A 21681-nucleotide genomic window follows, 5' to 3' on the forward strand; every position below is an offset into this window, starting at 1 on the left:
TGCGTTAGCCTCGTATGACACAGGAAGTCGCTTAACATTCTTGAAGCAACAGGGCTGTTTGCTCTTTCCAATGATGAGGGGTTCCAACCTCTCACTCCCATCCATACTGCAGCAAAGGAGGATTGTCAGTCGGTCTTTCGATGTTTTACCTCCAGTAGTTTCAGCATGTTTGAATGCAAGTGTTCCATCAGGAATCACTCACCAGTAGAGACCATTTTCATCAGCATTGAAAATGTCACAAGGTGCAAACTCGTTCAAGATGGTAGGAAGAACTGAAACAACCCAATTTTCAGCATCAAAGTCATCAGCGTCTTGTTTCTCACCATGCTGCTTCTTGAATTTTATGCTGTTCCTCTCCTTCCATCTTTCCAACCATCCAACAGTGGCTTTGAATTCAGTCAGTCCAAGAAATTCAGCTAGATGGTTAGCTTTCTCCATAAGCAGTGGAGCATTGGCAGGAAACTGTCTGCTCCTGACTTGAGAAAACCACAGAAGAAGAGCATCTTCTACATCCTCAGCTTTTCCCGCCTGTTTTCGTTTCCGTTGTGGATTTGTGTTGTTTGCCAGTCTTCCAGAAGCTGGTCTTTCTGCTTCTAGAAATGTAAAATTTGACTGGGATTGACACCATATTCTTTAGCAATAGATGCTTGACTTTGTTTTCTAATTTTTTAAGAACTTCTTTTCGTTCAGCCAGTGTTAAAGTCTTACAGTTCTGCCGTGACAATGACCCCTGGTGTACGCCCTAACAACATTCTTTCGCTTATTCTGCCTATGACAGTTAAAGAGGCAGTAAATTTGAAATCTTGTTGGTTGTCACGCACCAATCGGCTTCCATATTCCATGCTTATGCGGAGTCTTTCCTGCAGAGCAGCTGTCTTGAACCATGTATATAAGCGAATCTTGCACTTATCAGTGGTGCGCTAAACCAAACTTTGTCCCCATAGAAACTGATGGTGCCAAAAACGGGACCGAAGTACGGCATGCAGTTAAACAGAACATGTGCTTATACGACGTGCACTTAAATGGAGTGCACTGTATTTCTTTTAATTTTTTTTCTATTTCTTTTTTGTAATTCCTGATGTCTGTATCGGTTTTCTCTTATATTCTGTATCTCGCCTTGAATCTCGTAGTGAGGGAGTTGGCAGGTGACAAGTCTTTTATAACATAACACATCTTGACCGTTTTGTAAGCTCCTAAGCTCCTGCGACTATGAAGCCTATCAACAAGTGCCAAACCCCTAAGAGAAAAACTGCACTGGCTCCCATTAAAAGAACGTATTGCATTCAAAGTTTGCACCCTGGTCCACAAAATCGTTCACGGGGAAGCACCGGCCTACATGTCAGATCTTATAGACTTGCCTACTAGAAACGCAAAAAGATCAGCACGCTCATTCCTCAATCTCCACTACCCCAACTGTAAAGGATTAAAATATAAATCCACATACGCAACCAGTTTCTCCTACATTTGCACGCAACTATGGAACACATTATCTAAGGCCATAAAAACAACGCAAGATTTAACTATCTTCCGAAGGCTACTGAAAACTGATCTATTCAAGAAGGCATACCAATAACATTCATCCTCAATACTAAATAATGAGAGTACACATGAACTAGAAAAATCGAACTCTTATCACTTGACTGACTAACCTCTTTCACTTTAACCCTTATGTTGAATATGGTTTCTCTATAGTCGATGACCTAATGTATGTTACAATCCTATCTATCACGCATGAATCAATATGCACTACCACAATGTATTCTTCTTTACCATGTATGTATGCACCTTAATGCAACGACTTTTGTACTCTGTTACCCGGAAATGGCAACCACCATTACGGCAAATTTAAGCCACATTGAGCCTGCAAATCGGTGGGAAAATGTGGGATACAAATGCTACAAATAAATAAATAAATAAACAACAGGCATATAAAGACTGCACTTGAATCCCATAAGACCTTATTTCTAAGTTCTTGTACCTGTGAAGTAAAAGACTGTAGCATATTTTTGTTAATAAAGAATTTTGCTTTTATTTCTATACTCTTGTTTGGCTATATTTGAGAAGGCCTATGCTCAACCTTCACTACACTATCACAAATGGCATTAACTCATCTCTGAATGAGTCAAAACCTGTCTTAAGAAAATCCAAGAAAGTATGGCGGACTAAAGCCAATAAAGCTTTTGTTCTCTATCCACTAAAATTAATGGTAGTGTTAAAAAAAAGCTGTGGAGTCTGATAGGAATGCACATGTTCAGAATCAGGTTAACCGTTAAATAAGCTTCAAATCATCCTTGGAACTGCTTGTGACAGTTCAATTTTTAACAAGAAAAAAGGTCAATCAAGGCCCCCTTACTGTTTCTGTAGACATGTTCGCCAGCTATCTTAGTCCAAAGGTTGATTCCTTGCCGACCCAATTTGACTACAGAGTCCATTTAACTGACTGTGCTTCACAGTCTGCTGTACTCTGGGCTGATTTCAAATTGTTTTCAGCTAATGAGATTGAGTTTATTCTGAATGCTTTAAACCCTGCTATGCTGATTCATGAAGTATGTTTCCCTTGCTTTTTAGGCAGTTGGGATCAGCAATAGCCTCTATTTGTTGTTCAGTAGTCAGTCAATCAATCAATCAATCAATCAGTCTCTTAGCTCTGGATCCTTACCGGATGCATGAAAATAGTTACATAGTTACATAGTAAATGATGGCAGATAAAGGGAAAGGGAAATGGGACTTGATATACCGCCTTTCTGAGGTTTTTGCAACTACATTCAAAGCAGTTTACATATTCAGGTACTTATTTTGTACCAGGGGCAATGGAGGGTTAAGGGACTTGCCCAGAGTCACAAGGAGCTGCAGTGGAAATCGAACTCAGTTCCCCAGGATCAAAGTCCACTGCACTAACCACTAGGCTACTCCTCCACTCCCTGTATGGTCCATCCAGTATATGTATACCCAAGTTTGATTTGTCCTTGCCATTCTCAGGGCACAGACTGTAGAAGTCTGCCCAATACAGTTCTACATAAGACATAAGCATTGCCACACTGGGACAGACCAAAGGTCCATCTAGCCCAGGACCCTGTCTCCGACAGTGGCCAATCCAGGTCATAATCACCCGACAAGATCCACGGAGCAAAGCATTTTGTACTGTTTGTCCCAGAAATAGTGGATTTTTCCATACGTTCCTTTAATAACATTCTATGGCCTTTTCCTTCAGGAAGCTGTCCAAACCTTTCTTAAACTCCGCTAAGCTAACCACCTTAACCACATTCTCCGGCAACGAATTCCAGAGTCAAATTATGCGCTGAGTAAAGAAATCTTTTCTCTTATTTATTTTAAACTTACTGCACTCCAGCTTCATCACATGCCCCCTTGTCCTAGTATTTTTTTGAAAGCGTAAACAGACGCTCCATATCTATCTTTTCCACTCCACTCATTATTTTATATACTTCTATCATATCACCCCTCAGCCGCCTTTTCTCCAAGCTGAAGAGCCCCAGCCACTTTAGCCTTTCCTCATAGGAAAGTCGTCCCATCCCCTTAATCATCTTTGTTGCCCTTCTCTGCACCTTTTCCAATTCCACTATATCTTTTTTGAGGTGCGGCGACCAGAATTGAACACAATACTCTATGTGCGGTCGCACCATGGACCGATACAGTGGCATTATAATATCCTCATTTTTGTTTTCCATCCCTTTCCTAATAATACCTAACATTCTATTTGCTTTCTTAGCCGCAGCAGCACACTGAGCAGAAGGTTTCAACGTATCATCAATAATGACTCCCAACGCTGAATCTTGCATGACGTAGCTATAGTTCGAGTTCCTCTTTCCCACATGCATCACTTTGCACTTGCTCACATTGAACATCATCTGCCATTTAGACGCCCAGTCTCCTAGTCTCGCAATATCTTCTTGCAACTTTTCACAATCTTCCCGCGACTTGACGACCTTAAACAACTTTGTGTCATCAGCAAATTTGATAACCTCGCTAGTTACCCCCACCGCCAGGTCATTTATGAAAATGTTAAAAAGCAACGGTTCCAGCACAGATCCCTGAGGGACCCCACTAACTACCCTTCTCCATTGCGAATAGTGACCATTTAACCCTACTCATTGGATCCTCTGATATTTAGTAACTTTCATCCCATTGCTACTCTGCCTTTTCTCTCAAAAGTAGCTAAGAAAGTAATTTTACATCAACTGAATAATTTTGTAGAAGAATTTGATATCTTGGATTCCTTCCATTTCGGCTTCAGAAAATCCCCTAGTGTTAGAACATTGTTTTTATTTACAATGGACATAATTAGGCAGGGCATAGACCAATGTTCATGTTATACTTTTTTTAATATCCATTGTATCTTTAATAGGTTAGCATCTTATAGTATTGCTTCCACTGTCTTGGGTTGGTATATAGCAGATTTAAATTGGGGCAGCCCTCTCATCTATATTCCCATTGAAGGCAGGCGTGCCACAATGTTCTGAACACTCAGTCTGCCTGTTTAATTTGTACCAAACAGCTATTTGTCAAATACTTAGAAATTTGATTATCGTTTAATGCAAACTTTCTATACCACCCATACCACAAGTTTGTATTTATTGTATTTATGCTGATACTCAATTGTATCTTTTTGTTTGATTGCACCATCCCGGAGGCACTGGCAAGATTGCAGGCATCTTGTCTCTGATAACCACCTGGATGGATAACAGCCAGTTTATGCTGGATGTAAACAAATCAGAGGTATTGTTAAGTTGTTCCATTCCATTAAACCTGCCTTTGAGTCCTATGTTTAATGGCACACAAATTAGTATCTCAAGTCTGCAGTCTAGGAGTTATTCTTGATGCTAATCTATCGATGAAAACCACAGGTAAGAAATGAAGTTCATTCAACCTTTTACAGACTGAAGTTATAAAGAAGCTTAAACTCATGCTATCATTTGATGACTTTTGAATGACTTTTCAGAATCTAGGGCCCAGATGCATCAACCAAATGTTAAAAAATAAGAATCGTAAAAGTGCTTAACGATTTTTAAAAAACGAGGCATGCACTACCAAAACACTCCAGAAATGTTCGGATCAGTATTGCAAAGTAGGATGTATCACAGAATCGTTAAACCCGTCGTTAATCAGCGCCTAAAGCATGCGCAGAGCAGCCCAAGCGTTATGCTGGCTGCTCTGCGCATGCCACAAAGGCCCAGCTGTCAAACCAAAAAAAAAATCCCCCACAAACACGTGTGTTTCGGGAGGGGGCAAAGGCACTCGTCATGAGCGTCCTGTATGGACGCCTTGCCCCCCCCCCCCCCGCTGCTCCCCGCTTCCCCCCCCCCCCCCCCCGCACGAAAAATCTCCCATTTTAGCAGCCCCGGGCCGGCCCTCCTCTCTTCCTGTATTCTCCCACACTAGCTCCGCCTCCTACGTCAGAGGAGGGCGGGCCCAGGAAGAAAGAAGGGGCGTCTGAGGAGGCCTTCTGACTCGCCGATCAGCTGTTCTTGCCCGTGCAGCAGAGGTGACAGGCGCTGCATGGGCCGGTAAGGCAAAGGGGGGGGGGTCGTTGGACGGGGAGAGCGGCAGCCACGACCAAAGGGGGGGCGGCGGGGGCGGGGCACGGGACCGGAGCATGGCAGGAGGCGGAGCTAGTGTGGGAGAATACAGGAAGAGAGGAGGGCCAGCCCGGGGCTGCTAAAATTGGAGATCTTTCGTGCGGGGGGGGGGGGAAGCGGGGAGCAGCGGGGGGGGGGGGGCAAGGCGTCCATACAGGACGCTCATGACGAGTGCCTTTGCCCCCTCCCAATCCTTTTTTTTTTTTTCTTTTTTGGTGCTGAGGGAGAGGGGAGCAGCGGCGACCTGGGGCGTCAATAAAGGACGCCCCTGACGCGTTTTCGCCCCCCCCCCCCCAGTTATTTTTTTTATTGGATTTTGTTAACTTCTAGCAGACAGACAGCCCTAACGAGAGGTACAGACTCTCGTTAGATTTCACGGTGTTCTCCTGCGTTAAACGAATCGGAAAAGGTTAGTGCATGTCATTTCAATGGGATTTGTAGAAGAATTACTCATCTGCATTCAGTTTTCGTTAGCTGCTACTGTCGTCGGAAAATAGGCTTTAGTGCATGGAAAGGATAGGAAATTCTTCCTTGAGGGCTCATTTAACGATGAAAAACGTTTAGTGCATCTAGGCCCTAGTCCTATCCAAATTGGATTACTCTCTTTATACTTAGGGCTTTCACATTGTTGTATAAAAGCTCTAAATTTAGTTCAAGATGCTGCTGCTGCTACATTGCTCACTAGTGCTGTTAGATTTCAGCATCTCACTTCTTTTTTATTTATTTATTTTTTAATTTGTAATGTTTATTGTAAATCAACCAAAGAAGTTCACATCCACTCCACCACGAAGCCATAGGCCCCGCTTGCTTATCACTACAGTTTACACAAACTCTAAACCATAACATACATTATTATATTCCCCCCCCCCCCCTCACTTCTTCTGTTATGAAAGATCTGCATTCAAAATTCTCTTGCTGCTCCACAAGTTCTTACAGAACATACTACATGAATTGAATTCAGCGTTGAAGACCTATAAACCGGCACAATTCCTTTGCTGAAATGGAACTTGTCATCACAGTTTGTTGAAACTAGATGCTATTCTTTTTTAATAGCAGCATTAATGAAATGGACAAATTACCTAGAGTTTTTGCACATGTTTAGGATAGAATTGAGATGATCTAATATACAAATTAAAGTTTACAAAGGTGACCCATTTGGTTTCTTTTTTGTTTTGTTTTTATTTTAATATGTCACATATGGGGTAATGTATTTATTTATTTACTGCATTTGTATCCCACATTTTCCCACCTCTTTGCAGGCTCAATGTGGCTTACAATGTGTCGTTATTAGTAGATAGTAGAATGAGAGATAACAGTTAGTATTACATACTAGAGTAGCATAATCGAAATTTAAACAAGTATGTATATTGCCTTTCTGTGGAACAACCAAAGTGTTTACATACTATATAAAGGTGCTGCAGTGGGCTCACAATCTAAGTTTTGTAACTGGAGCAATGTAGGGTTAATCCCCCAATTCTATAAACTTGTGTGCTGAAATTTATACTTAGTGCATAAATTTGCACATGCAATTTACAGAATAAGGTCAGCTGTGTGCACAACTTAACTCCAATTAACAGCCAATTATTGGCTTAAATTGACGTTAAATGGTGCTCATTGGTACCAATCAGCACTTGCGCGTGCAACTATCCTTAGACACTATTCTAGAAGGTGTACATGCCAATTCCATTTTGTGCAACTTCTAGGGGGTATAGATCTGGGAGGGGCATGGGTGGATCAGGGGCGTGCCTATGAGTTACATATATAGGTTATGGAATACTAGGAGGTTATGCGCCTAACTGCCAACTGTTAGGCACAAGCACTTACACCAGTCTTTGACATGGCATAAGTGCTCACACCTAAAGTTAGGCCCGAAACTACGGACTTAAGCTCAGGGCAGCAGAGAGGGAGGGCAGCAGTGCAATATTCCCTGGGTCCAGCCTCAAAGGGGGGTCCAGAGCTGCTGCTGTGTCGGCACGTTAGCATTCAACAAGGCTTCCCAGTTGTCAGGGGTGGCGCTGGCAGCCCAGCCGAGAAGGCAGAAGAAAGAAGGCTGCAATGTTGGTTTCTTGGGTTATCGCATTAATACATAACATGTCATGTTGTCCTTTCTGCCGCAGTGCCACTCCAGATCCTTGTCCTTCCTCCTCCTGCCTCGCTCTTCCCACCTCCTCCTGACTCTCACTTCCTGTTTCCAATCTGTGGGGCATGGCAGGAATGATCTGCGGGCGACGGTGTCAGAGAGACTCAGGGTTAACTTGTTAATGCGATAACCCGGTCTCAGACACCACATAACACGAAAGGCAGTGCAGCAGAAGATAGACTCTGAGGAAAAGTACTAATCTACAGATGCTGATGTAGGGTCTTCACGTTTGATAGATTAAAACCCCATCCTACAGGTTGATAATTTACAAGAAGGTGGCCCAAGTGGGGGGAGTGGCAGCGGTGGCCCTGCTTATGCTAAATAGTCTATAACAGCAGTTCCACACAGCAAATGCCTTTATAGAACTTGTGTCTAGTGTGCATTATCCCTGTGCCTACATTTTGGTGCTCTTTCTTGAATCCACCCCTAAGTAACTTGCTCAGGGTCACAAGGAACTGCGGTGGGAACTGAACCTAGTTCTCCTGGTTCTTAATCCACTGCACTAATGTATGTTTAAAAGCATGTATTAGATATGGATTTTTATGTATTTTACACTATGTAATATATTTTGATAGTATGGTGCTCATTTTCAAAGCAGATGGACATCTTAAAATGCCTTTAAAAATGTCCATCTGCTAAAAACATCCAAATCCTGATTTTATAAAATTTTCACACTATAGTTTGTCCAAATAGCAAGGGGACATGTTTTGGGTGGGACTAGGGAGGGCCCAAAAGTAGGACATCCAATAGTGATTTTCGAATGGAAAGAAACGTCCATGTCTAAAAAGAAGGCCTTTATTTTCTAGAACAGTTTCAGGGGAAGCAACCAGAAGGGATTGTCAATCTGCAGCTGTACCAAATCCGCATACCACGGGCGCCTGGGCCAGTCCGAAGCCACCAGAATGACCAGGCCACAATGACATGCAACACACAGCCTATCATCAGTAGAAAGAAGTACAGAAGCTGATGCTGCAGCCACTGCTGAAGCAGTGTGTCAATCCCTTCCAAATCAAGTTACCAGCCCCTGCTGAAGAATCTGGGCAGCTCTGCATTTGCTTCCTGATCAATGAGGTCCAATCACCAGGACCCCTCCCCCCCCCAACATGAGGTGATCTGATAAAACGCCAATTCGGAGAGTTCCCTTATTGTTCTGTCTGTTTACCTGTCTTATCTAGATTGTAAGCTCTTTGAGCAGGGACTGTCTTTCTGTGTATGGTGTACAGCGCTGCGTATGCCTTGTAGCGCTATAGAAATGATAAGTAGTAGTAGTTCCCACTGTCCTGGATCCAAGAGGTTCCCATTGAGAAAATACGCCTGCACATTCAGTGAGCCTGATATGTGCGCCACTGATAGGACCACCAGGTTGTTCTACACCCATTGGCAGGGAAGTGCAGCCTCAAGTACCTCCCTGCTTGTTGACATAGGCTACCGCTGTGACATTGTCGAAGAACATCTAGACCGCTCTACCTTACAGCAGGGATGGAAATGCCTGCAAAGACAGACAGATCGCCTGCAGCTCCAACAGGCTGATCGGTCACGACAACTCCAGTGGGGACCACACTTCCTGAGCCATCCAGCCCAGGCAGTGGGCTCCCCAGACCAGACTGGCATCCATGGTGACCACCTAACACTGCAGATCGACTAGAAAGACCCTTTTCCTAAGCGTTCCACACACAGCCACCAGAACATTGCAAACTTGGCCCAAGCCAATTAAGGCACTCGGACCCGACAGTCTTCCAAGAGGGAAGACCAGTGATGAAAGAGAGTTAATTACAGAGGATGCATATGGGACTGCACCTACAATGTGGCAGCCATGAAGCCCAGAACCTACAGGAAATCCCACACCTGCAGGATAGGAAAGAAAAGCAGGCGGGAAATTTGTTCATGTAGTTTCAGCTCCCATGCCTGAGGCAGGGAGATCGTTCCGTCTTCATGTTGAAAACCACTTGAGCGACTGGGAAGGCAATAACTGGATCTTGGCCAGACTGACCATCCCACCCCAGCGAGCGCAGCGAACGCTCTCCTGCCGGGATGATGCCCGAAAAGTACCCCCTTTTTGGGGACCACGAAGTAGATGGAGTACCGACCGAGAGCGAGGATCTGACTGCCACAGCCTTGGCCGGCAACTTGCAGGGGGACTCCAAGAAAGAAATCTGACAGGGGATGAGTCAATTCCAGTTTGTAAGTTTGCAGCTATCCCGTATGACACCCACTGGTCTGATGTCACCCTGGTCCACTCCCAGAGAAACAGCGACAACCAACCTCCAACTACCACTTCTGGGGAATGGATCAGGGGCCCATCCTTGAGAAGCATGGCCAGCTGCTGTGGCCCTGGAGGAGGAGGCACCGAAGCACCTATCACCCCGAAAGGGCTGCTGCTGCTTCTCTTGAAAGTGCGGCCTGTGAAAGGAACCCAACCTTGCCCAGGCAGTAATGCTTCGCTTCCAGATACCTGGATCGGGCTTTGATCCTGATGAACTGGGTTCCAGATATCTAGATCGGAGTGGGAAGAAGCTTTAGGCTTGATCTCTAGCAGGTGCTGCCCTTTGAACTCCATAAGATCCTTAACAATCTTCTCCAAATCCTCACTAAAAAAATGTTTGCCCTGAAAGGGTAGCTGAGCCAGGCAAGCCTTGGAGGCCGTATCTGCAGTCCAATGCTGAAGCCAAAGTCAGCAGTGGACCATCGACATCAACGCGACTTCCTTCACAGAGGCCCGCAGGAGATCCTAGAGCAAGTCTGCCAGATAGGCCAGTCCTGCCTGCTAGGACAGAAGGGACCGGATCAAGTCCTCTGCTGAGAAGGCTGTTGTATCCAAGAGAGGCATGCCCATGAGGCATAACAGCCAGAAACCGAGGCTTGCATGTTTAACGCCACCACCTCGAAGGATGCCTTATGGGTGGACTCCAACTTAAGGTCCTGCGCGTCCTTAATGGCAGTGCTGCCTTCCACAGGCAAGGCTGTCTTTGTGATGATGACAGTAATGAGAGAGTTAATGCTGGGAATATGCAAGGACTCTAGCAGCAAGTATAGCATCGCCATGGTGCACACCACTCTCAGCTCTGCATCTGAGTTTCTCATTGGCTGGAGATCAGGACCTTTATAGCTTCATGGATATGGAAGGTCCAAGGCAGGCACGTTGTACCCAACATCAGAGGGTCAGCACAAGCCTCGCAGGCAGTGGGTCCAGCGAAGAAATGTTAAGTGCCTCCAGAGATCTAGTGATGAGAGCCATGAGCTCATCCCTGCAAAACAGCCTTGCCGCCGTTGGGTCATCCCAGTCCTCTGGAGGAAGCTCCCCTTCCTCCAAAGGGTTGTACTGCGTGGGTCCGACCCCACAGACAAGGAACCCACCAAAATATGATTGAAGGCACCTGAAACCTCACTGAGGTCTTGTGGAACCTCAACACACAATTTTCGCAGAGGCCTCCAGAGAGCCCCCCAGGGTAGAAGCAGGAGCTGGAACTTGCACACACTCTTCGCAGGGGCCTCCAGAGAGTCCCTGTGGGTAGAAGCAGGAGATGGGTTTCCCCCAGCACATTTGAGCAAAAAGGCCTTGTTTGTGCATGAGGAGCACAAATTCCAGGGAAAAAGGCACCTCCCCAGCCTCAGCACTACCCTGGAACCCAGCATCCAGCTCCTAGGTCTGAACATCGGAACACATCCCTGCAGCATCTCCCTACTGAGTTTCCGATGTTGGAGATTCAAAAATGGTGGCAGCGGGAGAGCAGGCCAAGGCAATGCCCACAGAGTCTGCCAAAACCATCCCCAAAAACAAATGTACTATCATTAAAAATTTTTTTTACTATTACTGATAGGTGTTACCACAAGGTGAAGTAAAAACTGGATGATCCCTTTTTCAAAATGACATCATTTAAGAAGTGACCGATAAGATCCGTTATAGCAAAATGGCATTTAGTCAGTGATGTTGAAGACTTCATGAATGTGTCAAAGTTGAAGGAGGGCACTTTGCGCACAAATTATGAATTAACTAAGAAAAAAAACGTTATATTAATGTATTTTGAAAGGCCATACTAAATGTTAAAACAACTGCAAAATATTTTGAAACTATGTAAGGAGTCTCATTTTTTTCCAGACACCACGTATATGTGCCACATCCCTTTTTAAAGACGTATTTGTCAGAGTATTGATTTCATATATAAATATAAATAAATATATATAAATATATATATATATATATATATATATATATATATATATATATATATATATCTGTGTATACATACACATACACACACACCATCATCATCTGCAGCAGATTGATCTGTAAATAAACGCAAGAAACTGACATATTGGTTTTTGGTTCTTATATTCATTTACCTAACATTTACTTAAAATATGAATTGTGTTTGGACTAAGTGTACTGCATTCTGATATTTTACCACATTTAGGGGGTCCTTTCACTAAGCTGATAGTGTTTGCGCAGTGTTTGCGCTTAAAAATGGCTCACCACAGGATGCGCTCAGGCATCCTACAGTTAGTTCCAAATCTACACACGCAAAAAATATATATTTTTTTTATTTTTGTTGAAGGAGTCATGTCTAGGGGGGACAGAGGGTAGGCATTCCTGTGCTAATCAGTTAGTGCATCTGCATATGTGCTAACTGGTTCGCGCAGGATTACCTCATAAGCCCTTATCGCTTACAAAACAGGTGCTGGTAGGGGCTCCCGCTGTAATTCTTTTAATGGTCATGCACTAATAGCAACATTAGACATGGCCAATGTTCCTTCTAAGTTGTGCGGGAGTCCACCACCTATATTCCTGCCAGTGGGGGTGCTGTTTCAATATTATATTTTCAATACCAAGGGACAGGCAAGTTCTGCAGGACTCTAGAGGACCTGCGTTTCCCTAGTGAAGAACCACCCAACCCCACCCTCCCCCCTGCAAAAGTATGGTTGGAGAACTGCTACATAGCTTAGAGGGAACAGTACACATGGCCATTAATAGAAGAAATAAAAAATTGGCCATTTTCCGGCTGAAGTAAAAATGGCCTTAGCGCGCAGGAAAAACCTCATATCAAGGATCCACTAGGCTACTTTTTACCGTGACTTAGTAAAAGGACCCCTTTGCATGTAATTGTGTCATGGATGTTAATTACTTCTCTAAGACCACTTTGTTTGAGTACCGTATACATTTAAAACTGTTCACTAACAAGTATTCTTACCGCAATCCTCATATTCATCAATTTCCTGTACTAACATATATATTAATTGTCTCCTTTTTTGTCAAGTCATGGAACTTCTCAGTACAGTCTACACTAGAAAGGTAGAGATGAGATTATCCACTCCACCTACAAAAGCACAATATAGAGGAACTCCGATATAACGCTATGATTTGGATCAATAAAATATCATTGTGCTAAATGCAGGATCACGTTATAACGGGGCCAATAGAACATGAACACAATTGAACCAAAAATTGAAAAAGGAGCTGCATGTAAAAAAAACAAAATGGAGCCAAGACATGATTGCGATATATGTGGATTTCTGTTAGTGTGGGGCACTTGAAGTTTTGGTAAAAAAAGAAAATGCTTATTTTATATATCTAGTAAGTCAGTGGCATTACTTCTAATAAGGTAGCAGTGCCTCAGTCAAACTATTTTGACCCAAACTGATACAAAGAAAAAATTTATACTATTCATTGAATATGTTCAAGTGTGCAGCACTGCGTACGTCTAGTAGCGTTATAGAAATGATAAGTAGTAGTAGCAGTAGTAGTTTTCATGCTCAAGTCAGCCTTCAATATCCAGTTTCCAGACACTGCTCTTGCATGAGCCAGCAATGACTTAGTTAAAAGAAGATAAACAATTATAAAATTGTCAAAGGGGAGTTGGCGCATTTTTAGATATTTACTATTCAACGCTGTCTATATCACAAAGTAATAAAGTATGTAATGCAAGGAAGAAAACATTAACCTTGCATACACACTATAGCTCTGCTTTACAAGAAACTTTGATATCTTCAAGGAATTACCTTAGAGCAGGAGTGGGTAACTCTATTTCCTAACTTCAAGACATCCACATCAAATATGTACAAGGTGCATTTGGATGTACACCCTCCACTGAATACATACATTTCATGCATATTCATTTTGGGTATCTAAAAAACATCACCAGCTTTCAGCATTTGAGGACTGAAATTGCTTATCCTTGTCTCAGAACTATCCACAGTGTTGTACCTCAAAATAATTATTGTACATTATTTGTTAGACTCAAATTCTGACGTTTTGGAAGTAGATCATTTTCTTTACTAACTATAGTTGCTTTTCTATTATCATTATTTCTTTTTCGCACATTTAAAATAATCTTACACGTTTTAAGACACAAGAATCTTGACTAAAGCTGAAAAAAGGACTAGTGCAATCTGCCATATAAAACTCACCACTCACCAGCCAATGAAACAGAAAAAATTCAGTACAATATATATATATATTTTTTTTTTTTTTAAATTTATTTATTTTTACTTCCAAAACCAATGCAAACCAGTGGCGTACCAAGGGGGGGGGCAGTGGGGGCGGTCCGCCCCGGGTGCACGCCGCTGGGGGGGTGTCGCGCACCGGTCAGCATCGTTGGTTTCCATGCTCCCTCTGCCCCGGAACAGGAAGTAACCTGTTCTGGGGCAGAGGGAGCATGAAAACCAACGACGCTGACCGGCGCGCGGCACCCCTCCAGCGGCGTGCACCCGGGGGGGGGTTCTTTCGCCGGGGGGTGTCCCTTCACCGGGGGGGGGGGGAGTCGCCGCGCTGCAAGGGGGGGGTGCTCCACCCGGGGGCGCGGCACATCGGCGATCCGCCCCGGGTGTCAGCGCCCCTCAGAACGCCACTGGTGCAAACCCCTTTCTAGATCATTCCCAGAACTCTGGGTCATATCAGAGCCTATATGCACTGTCTAATATAGTATTTTACAATTGCTCATTAGGCAGCGACTAAGTATTCTTCAGAAGAAAGATTATGTGGAAGTTTGATGCCATTCATTTTCCTCCTCACTTGGCTCCTACTCTAATAGTTTACAGAATGCTAGCACTTACATATGCCAAAGGAGCCAATAATTGACAGTTGCGCACATGAGTGCTATGTGCTGTTCCATAAAGTATGCACCAGAGTCACTCAGCGTGTAACTGCGAGGGAGCCATACACATGGGCAGAGCGTAGGATTGTTGCCAAGTGATGTACCCAGGTGCATCAACTTACACAAGCCACTGAGCTATTGTAAAGGGAAAAGAAAAGGGACTTGATATATACTGCCTTTCTGTGGTTACAATCAAAGCAGTTTACACATTACATACAGGTACTTATCTTGTACCTGGGGCAATGGAGGGTTAAGTGCCTGCCCAGAGTCACAAGGAGCTGCAGTGGGAAGAGATCCCAGTTCACCAGGATCAAAGTCTGCTGCACAAACCACCAGGCTTGGGTGTGCATAAATTTTGGCATGCCAATGCAGCTTTCTACTAGTATTTTTTAGGATAGGCTGGAAAGGGCTTCAATGGCAATTTCAGTAACTGGAACCGAGGACTGTGCTGGGCAGACGTTTACAGTCTGGGTCCCACAAATAACAAGACATATTTGGATAAGCTGGAGTAGGCTTTGACGGCAACTCCAGTAGGTGAAACTTAAGGACAAAGTCAGGCGGACTCCTACGGTCTATGTCCCAGAAACACCAATGAAAGACTCTTGATAAAATATATATCACATTCATTGTTAATTTAATCATGAATTGATAATGACTGTGACTGTTGGGCAGACTGGATGGACTGTTGAGGTCTTTATCTGCCGTCACTTACTATGTTACTATTTTATAATGACTTAGGCTCCCCTTGGTGCTGTTATAGAATTGGCGCTAAGTGCACCCTATTGTGGCACCTAAATCAGGGAACTAAGTTACAGAATTGCTCCTTTTGGTGTCTAAAAGGCCAACTAGAGCTTGATTCATACCTGCACACTTAAAGCTTTGAGCAGTGAGTCCTTTTTCCAAGGCCAACGTGGTCAGAATGCCTAGAAAACTGGTGGTCACTGACTGCCGCTTGCTCTTGCGGAGGTCTTTTCCACTAGACTGTTCTGTAGGTTTGGATCTGAGCGGAACCTGCAGATTCTGATCCAGACTTCTAGCTCTGTTTGCAGTGGATATCAAGGCATCCATCCATTCCTGGGCTCTTGGGTGGGTCTCTGCCCTGAGGCGGAGAATGTCCTGAGGAAAAATTACCTGGAAGCAGGAGTCATAGCCATCCAGCATGTCAGGCTGAACAGCGAGGCACACATCTATGTTGTAACTCAGCAGTGGATCTTCATCCAAATGGCTAGGCTGGTAGGCCTGAAGCTGGGATTCAGTAAGTACAAAAGTAAAGGCTTTCCAGTTGTTCTGAAACGTTAATCTGTACAATGTCCCAGATTTCAAAACTTTATTATGGAACTCTCTTGGTATCTCAACCATGGTTTCCTGCTTAAGAAGCTCGCTGGACTTCTTTAGTAGACTATAGGCTTTGTTAAACTTCTGAGTACTCTCTACCTCCTCGTGCTCATGGCTCACATAAGATGGAATTAAAGTCACAGAACGCATCCCCACCCAAAGTTTCTGACCCCAGTCTAGAGCCTCCCAGGGCGAATCTGCCCTCAGCTGTAAATGGGTGTCATCTGATAAAACAGCATCCATCAACTTAGTTTCATAGTTCCCTGTGACGGTGATGCTTTGGAAACAAGCAAGAGGATAAACTGTGAGGAGATTCTGGTTGCCACTGCTGTCTAAACTATACAGGTGCAGTTTGCACAGAGAAAGCTCTGCATAACAATTTTGCCAGTAGCTGTCATGGTCTTTCCTGATTTCCAGGTACCCCTTCTTCAGAATATTTGGAAATGCTGATGTGAGTTCTGTAAGAAATTCAGAGAAAAAAGTCAAATTTTATTTTTATTCCACATTCTTCTATGAAACAGGACTGTAATCAGACTGCAATCCCATGAAAAATGTTTAGGGAGCTACTTGACCTGTAAAGAACCCATTTCTGTACTTATAAGAGCCAACATTTCACAATGGTTAGGGGTGCCAAACATAATATAAACTACCACTCCCTGAACACAATAAATTAGATTGCTGGCTCCTATGTTTCCACTTGCAATCTACGTTATATGCTAACCAATAGCACTACAGTAACACAACTTTAGTAGAAATAGCCTGACATTTATTGGCTGAAAACTTGTACTATTCTCTACTTTCTTATCACACTCAACTGTGCTATGACATCTCATGAGAAAGGTATCTCTATTATATTCCATTTCAAACATCATAACTGTGTTGCTTAATACTGTAGCATTAAAGGAGGTGAAAATTTAATTTAAAATGAATAACCTGTGCACATACGCATACACCAGGCTTTTGTTACCTCCACTGTCTTTTTGAGCTCTTAAACCCAGTAAGTATGCTATATAGTATGTATTACCTGATCATAATTTAAAGACTGACCGAACTTCAGTTACAGCGCCAAAACTGGGCCAAAATCCTTCTTCTGCCCAGTTTTGGTTTCAGCCAAAAGGTTACTTTAATTTTCAGCCATGTTTTTGATTTTGGCCAAAAATGACCATGTGTTTTTGGTGGAAACTAAAAATTTGTGCTTTGCCTCATTTGTCTCCCCCTCCCTTCCTCTCCTCCCCCCTTTCCCATAGTAGTAGGCTCCCCGGGCCTATTTTATAAACCATGGTGAACTAGGGGTATAGTTGGGGCAGCAGCAATTCTCAATTACTTGTGCCCATTCCAGCTCTGCTCTCAAAAATGGCAGCCGCTACAGGAGCTTTGTGCCTGCCTTGACTATACCACTAGACCACCAGGGATTGTAAGGTAGTCCTGTTGGGGGGGGGCTACTTTCTGCATTTTTCTTTTTGTACTGTGATTGCAAGTAATGCAGTTATGATCTTCCACAATTATTTGAGTGCTTCAAATAAATGCTTTTAATACAAAATTTTAGCAGGAATTTAAGTCTGTAAATTTGGGGTGATAAGCTCCTCTATGGAGTTATGATGTCAGCTGTTACTCCAAGTGTGGGGCAAAGACAGCCACAATAAAAGCACAGTAGACTTTTAGGTTCAGTTTTCATTATCATGCTGTCCATGTGTGTGGAGGCCGTTTTGCTTGGAGGTATAATACGGTCTTTCATTATTTAAACTATTATATTCTACCTCGGACACTGTGGGCTTAGTTGAGAGATGCAGTCTGAAAGCTCCGACAATCCCCAGCAGCCCTCATTACGTCACATTTAAATAACCAAATTTGAGTTTTCAGTTTCCGCCGAAAGCTTTTGGGCAGTTACAGTGAGCCTCTATCATAATTATTACTACATGCAAAGTATAGACAAGGGGACTACTAAACCAACACAGCAAGATAAAAGGGCTATTTTCCTCACAAACCAATATATGATAGCACTACAGTACAGTCTCGATCATCCAACCTTCGCTAATCCGACCATGCATCAAAACCAACAGACACCCCCCCCCCTCCCGGGGTGACATCATCACATTTATTTCTATTTAAAAAATCTTTGTTTTAAAATAATTTTTAAAAATTGGGAACTCCGTGCCTTTGTTTGAGGGGTTTATGCAGTGTTTTCGACTTTTTACTTATCTGACACGGGTCAGTCCCATTTACGTCAGATACTGTACACCGCCTTGAGTTAATACCTTCAAAAAGGCGGTAAATAAATCCTAATAAATAAATAACTGAAACTGTACTGTATTATAAAATTAGAGAGCTATTAATTTGTACCTACAAATTTTACATTTGTGTCATTTTGTACTTTACAGCAAGTTTTGCATATTACACAAATTAAGAGGTATGTCCCTTCTGAATTCCTGTTGTACAGAGCAGAAGGGTCCAAATACTTTTCCTTTACATGTTGTGATGCCTGTTCCAAAATACTGAAGGAAAAACATTTCAACCAAACAATCTAATTGCTTAAAAATCTACTATGTGCTGTATAATATATGTAGCATGTTGAGACACAATTTGATTTAATGACTATCTTTGCTCCTAAGAGACCGTGTAACCCTGACACAAAACACTGAATGCAGACGTAATCTAATAATCTTATTAGGCAATGAATCAAGTATGTCCTGGAAGATAAACAAGAAAATACAATTATGCATATATGTTATGGCCATCTGCTCCATCTATTTGTTTATTAAGATTTGTTAACTGCTTTTATGAAGAGATTTACCCAAGGTGGTGTATGACAGGTATGTCTCTTCCCCGTCCACAATGGGAAATCAGACAAAAACATATAGCATGCAAGTTCACCATGGTCACTTAGTTGGAATCCTGTCATAATTCAACTAACCTATGAACTGTCACAGGAAACCAGGACCTGTGACAGTTCATAGGTTAGTTTTACAGTGTGGATTAATAAATGGGGAACGTATGCGGAGCATGGCTCATGGAATTTTTTTCCAATGCGTGTGTCCCTGTGTCTGTCTTGGAGGAAAGAGAGAAGGGCCTGTCTGAATAGAGAGGTACCCAAATATTCAAATAATAAAATGAAATTGTGCGATATAAGACTATTAGGTATCACTGCCAACACATTTAAAAGGAATTTACAATTTATCCAGAGGGTGCGACTGTCCCACTGCAATACGTACTGCTGTGCATCTTCTTACTAGTTTGAGGTGCTCATTGCATGGTTCAGTCACTACTGCAGACATTTAGTTTGAGGAGCCTCCTGCCCTGGAGTCTGTACCTTGATCCAAAAAAAGAGGACAAACAAATCTCTCGATTCATATGGAAAGGAGAAATTACCTTCAGGAGAAATGAGGGGATAATGTAGACAGACACTGAGTCCTCCAAGGAGGAGAGATATGTGTTCCAACAGGATAGAGCCTGAAGCTCTGACACTCTCCTGGATGAAATGATTACCACTAGAAAGATTGTCTTCAAGGTGATATCCTTGAGCAAGACAGCACTTTAGGAGGCTCATTGGGAGCTCCCAAAAGCATGTTAAGTACCAGATTCAAAATCCGAGAGGAAAGAGATGGTCGAAGAGGAGGCCGCAGATGAGTGACCTCTTTCAGAAAACATACAACGTCCCCATGAGCTGCTAGAGAAACCCCAAAACCATGCCTATGTAACAGAAGAGAGACGCAAGCTGAACTTTGAGGGCATTCAGTGCCAAGGCCTGGTCAAACCCCTGCTGCAGAAAGCTGAGCACCTCTGGGATTCAAGTTTTCCACAGGGAGAGGGAGCACTACTGACATCATTCCTCAAAAACATTCCAGACCTGGGCATAAGCCAAAGTAGTGAATGACTTGAGGGCTTTCAGAAGGTGGCAATGGCAGTGGAAGAGAAGCCCTGTTTCACTAAGCATCTCTTCTCAAGGGCTAGCTGTAAGCCAGAAAGGATCTGTATCCTCCATTTCCACAGGACCCTGTCTGAGTAACCTTCAACTCCTGGGAAAATGAAGTGGGGACTCCATCAGGAGCGGAACAAGATTTGCACACCATGGCCTTTGGGGCCAAACTAGAGTCATGAGAAGAACCAGAGATGAAATGATATTCTCCTAAAGACCTGGCCAATCAGAGAACATGGTAGAAAGATATGCAAAAGCTCCTCCTTGAGCCAGTGATGAACCACGGCATCTATTTCCATCAAGGCCACCTCTTTCCTGCCGCTGAAGAAGTGTTCTGCCTTGACATTCCCATGAGGCTGAAGACAGGCTGCCCCCACCAGTACAGAAAGAGCTAGAAGGCTATCTAACCCAGCTTCCACTCCCCCGGATCCTGCAAGAAGCTGCTGAGAAAGTCTGCTGTCACAGTTCAGGAAAGGAAACTGGGCCGCAGCCGAGTTGGTGCTACCCGGTCAACCCAAAGGTTACCCAGGTCCTGACTGGTGGCAGACAAGTCGTCCAGGAAAGGTATAGGACAAGGTACAGTAGGCAACAACAGTCTAGAGTAACAGAAACAAAAGGCAAGGCTGGAACTTGAAGGCAGGACTGGAACTGGAAAGCAGGAAGCAGGGCTGGAGCAGGACTGCACACAAGGCAAGAACAAGCTAAAGCAAGATTGAAGCCAACAGGAACAAACAAAGACAGGGCTAGGGACAAGACAGGAACTGGCTGAGGCAAGGCTAGAGACAAGGTTGGAACAAATGAGCCAGGGCTGTAGTGCAACACACATGCTAGATACCACTAAGAGACCTGTGTTGCAAAGCAGGAGGGTCCCATGATTCCTTATAAGGGCCCTCACGTCACAATTTCTGGTGCCCCAGAACAAGGCATGGAGCACACTGAAAGAAGCAGTAGGAGCACCAGAATGAGGCTAGAATACTGGAACATCAGAGTGAGGATTGGATAATCTTTGGAATGAGGCTTGGAGCATAGTCAAACAGGGAAACCGGCAGCAGAGGCATCAGTGCAGGAGGGATGCAGTGCCAGGGAGGTTGTCTGGAGAAGCCGCAGAGCCCAACCACCAGAAGAAAAGGTGAGTTGGGTACAATCATGGCTGTGACAGTACCTCCTCCCCAAAGACCCTCTTCCCTTCAGTCCAATTTTGGGTCTATGAGAAAACACTCAGTGGAATCTTCTGATGAGCTTCGGAGCCTGAACATGGACCACAGGACTGGAGCTGGAAGGCAAGACTGGAGATAAAGACAAGACTGGAGCTTGAAAATAGGGCTGGAGTAAAACGGTAGCCGACAGACTTCCATGAGATGTCCTTGGGAGAATAGCCCCCCCCCCCCCCCTGAAATTACGGATGTCTATGGTCCGGTTCTTTGGGCTCAGTGAATGAAATAGGAGGTTGTGGATGTTCCATTGGTAGATCTCTAGCCATGTAGTCATCAATGGCCTCGGTCTTGGATGCTAAGAGCGAGTAAGTTTCACTCTGAAGAAGCCTCCTTCCCAGTAGGAAATCCACAGTATCCTTGTTCTCCTGATATGGAGGACTTGTCTCTGCTTGCTGGT

At 43.7% G+C, this 21681-nt stretch overlaps 1 protein-coding gene across 1 annotated transcript in view; it reads right to left on the minus strand.

Moving 5' to 3' along the window:
• The window catches only part of PLEKHM3 (pleckstrin homology domain containing M3), a 481342-nt gene that overhangs the window by 391149 nt on the left and 68512 nt on the right, over positions 1 to 21681 (minus strand). The window contains exon 3 of the mRNA XM_030209838.1: positions 15686 to 16615. Coding sequence (XP_030065698.1) covers positions 15686 to 16615 — 930 coding nt within the window. The remainder of the gene's footprint in view (positions 1 to 15685; positions 16616 to 21681) is intronic.

Source organism: Microcaecilia unicolor, chromosome 7 (genome assembly GCF_901765095.1).
Source record: "Microcaecilia unicolor chromosome 7, aMicUni1.1, whole genome shotgun sequence".
Lineage (NCBI taxonomy): Eukaryota > Metazoa > Chordata > Amphibia > Gymnophiona > Siphonopidae > Microcaecilia > Microcaecilia unicolor.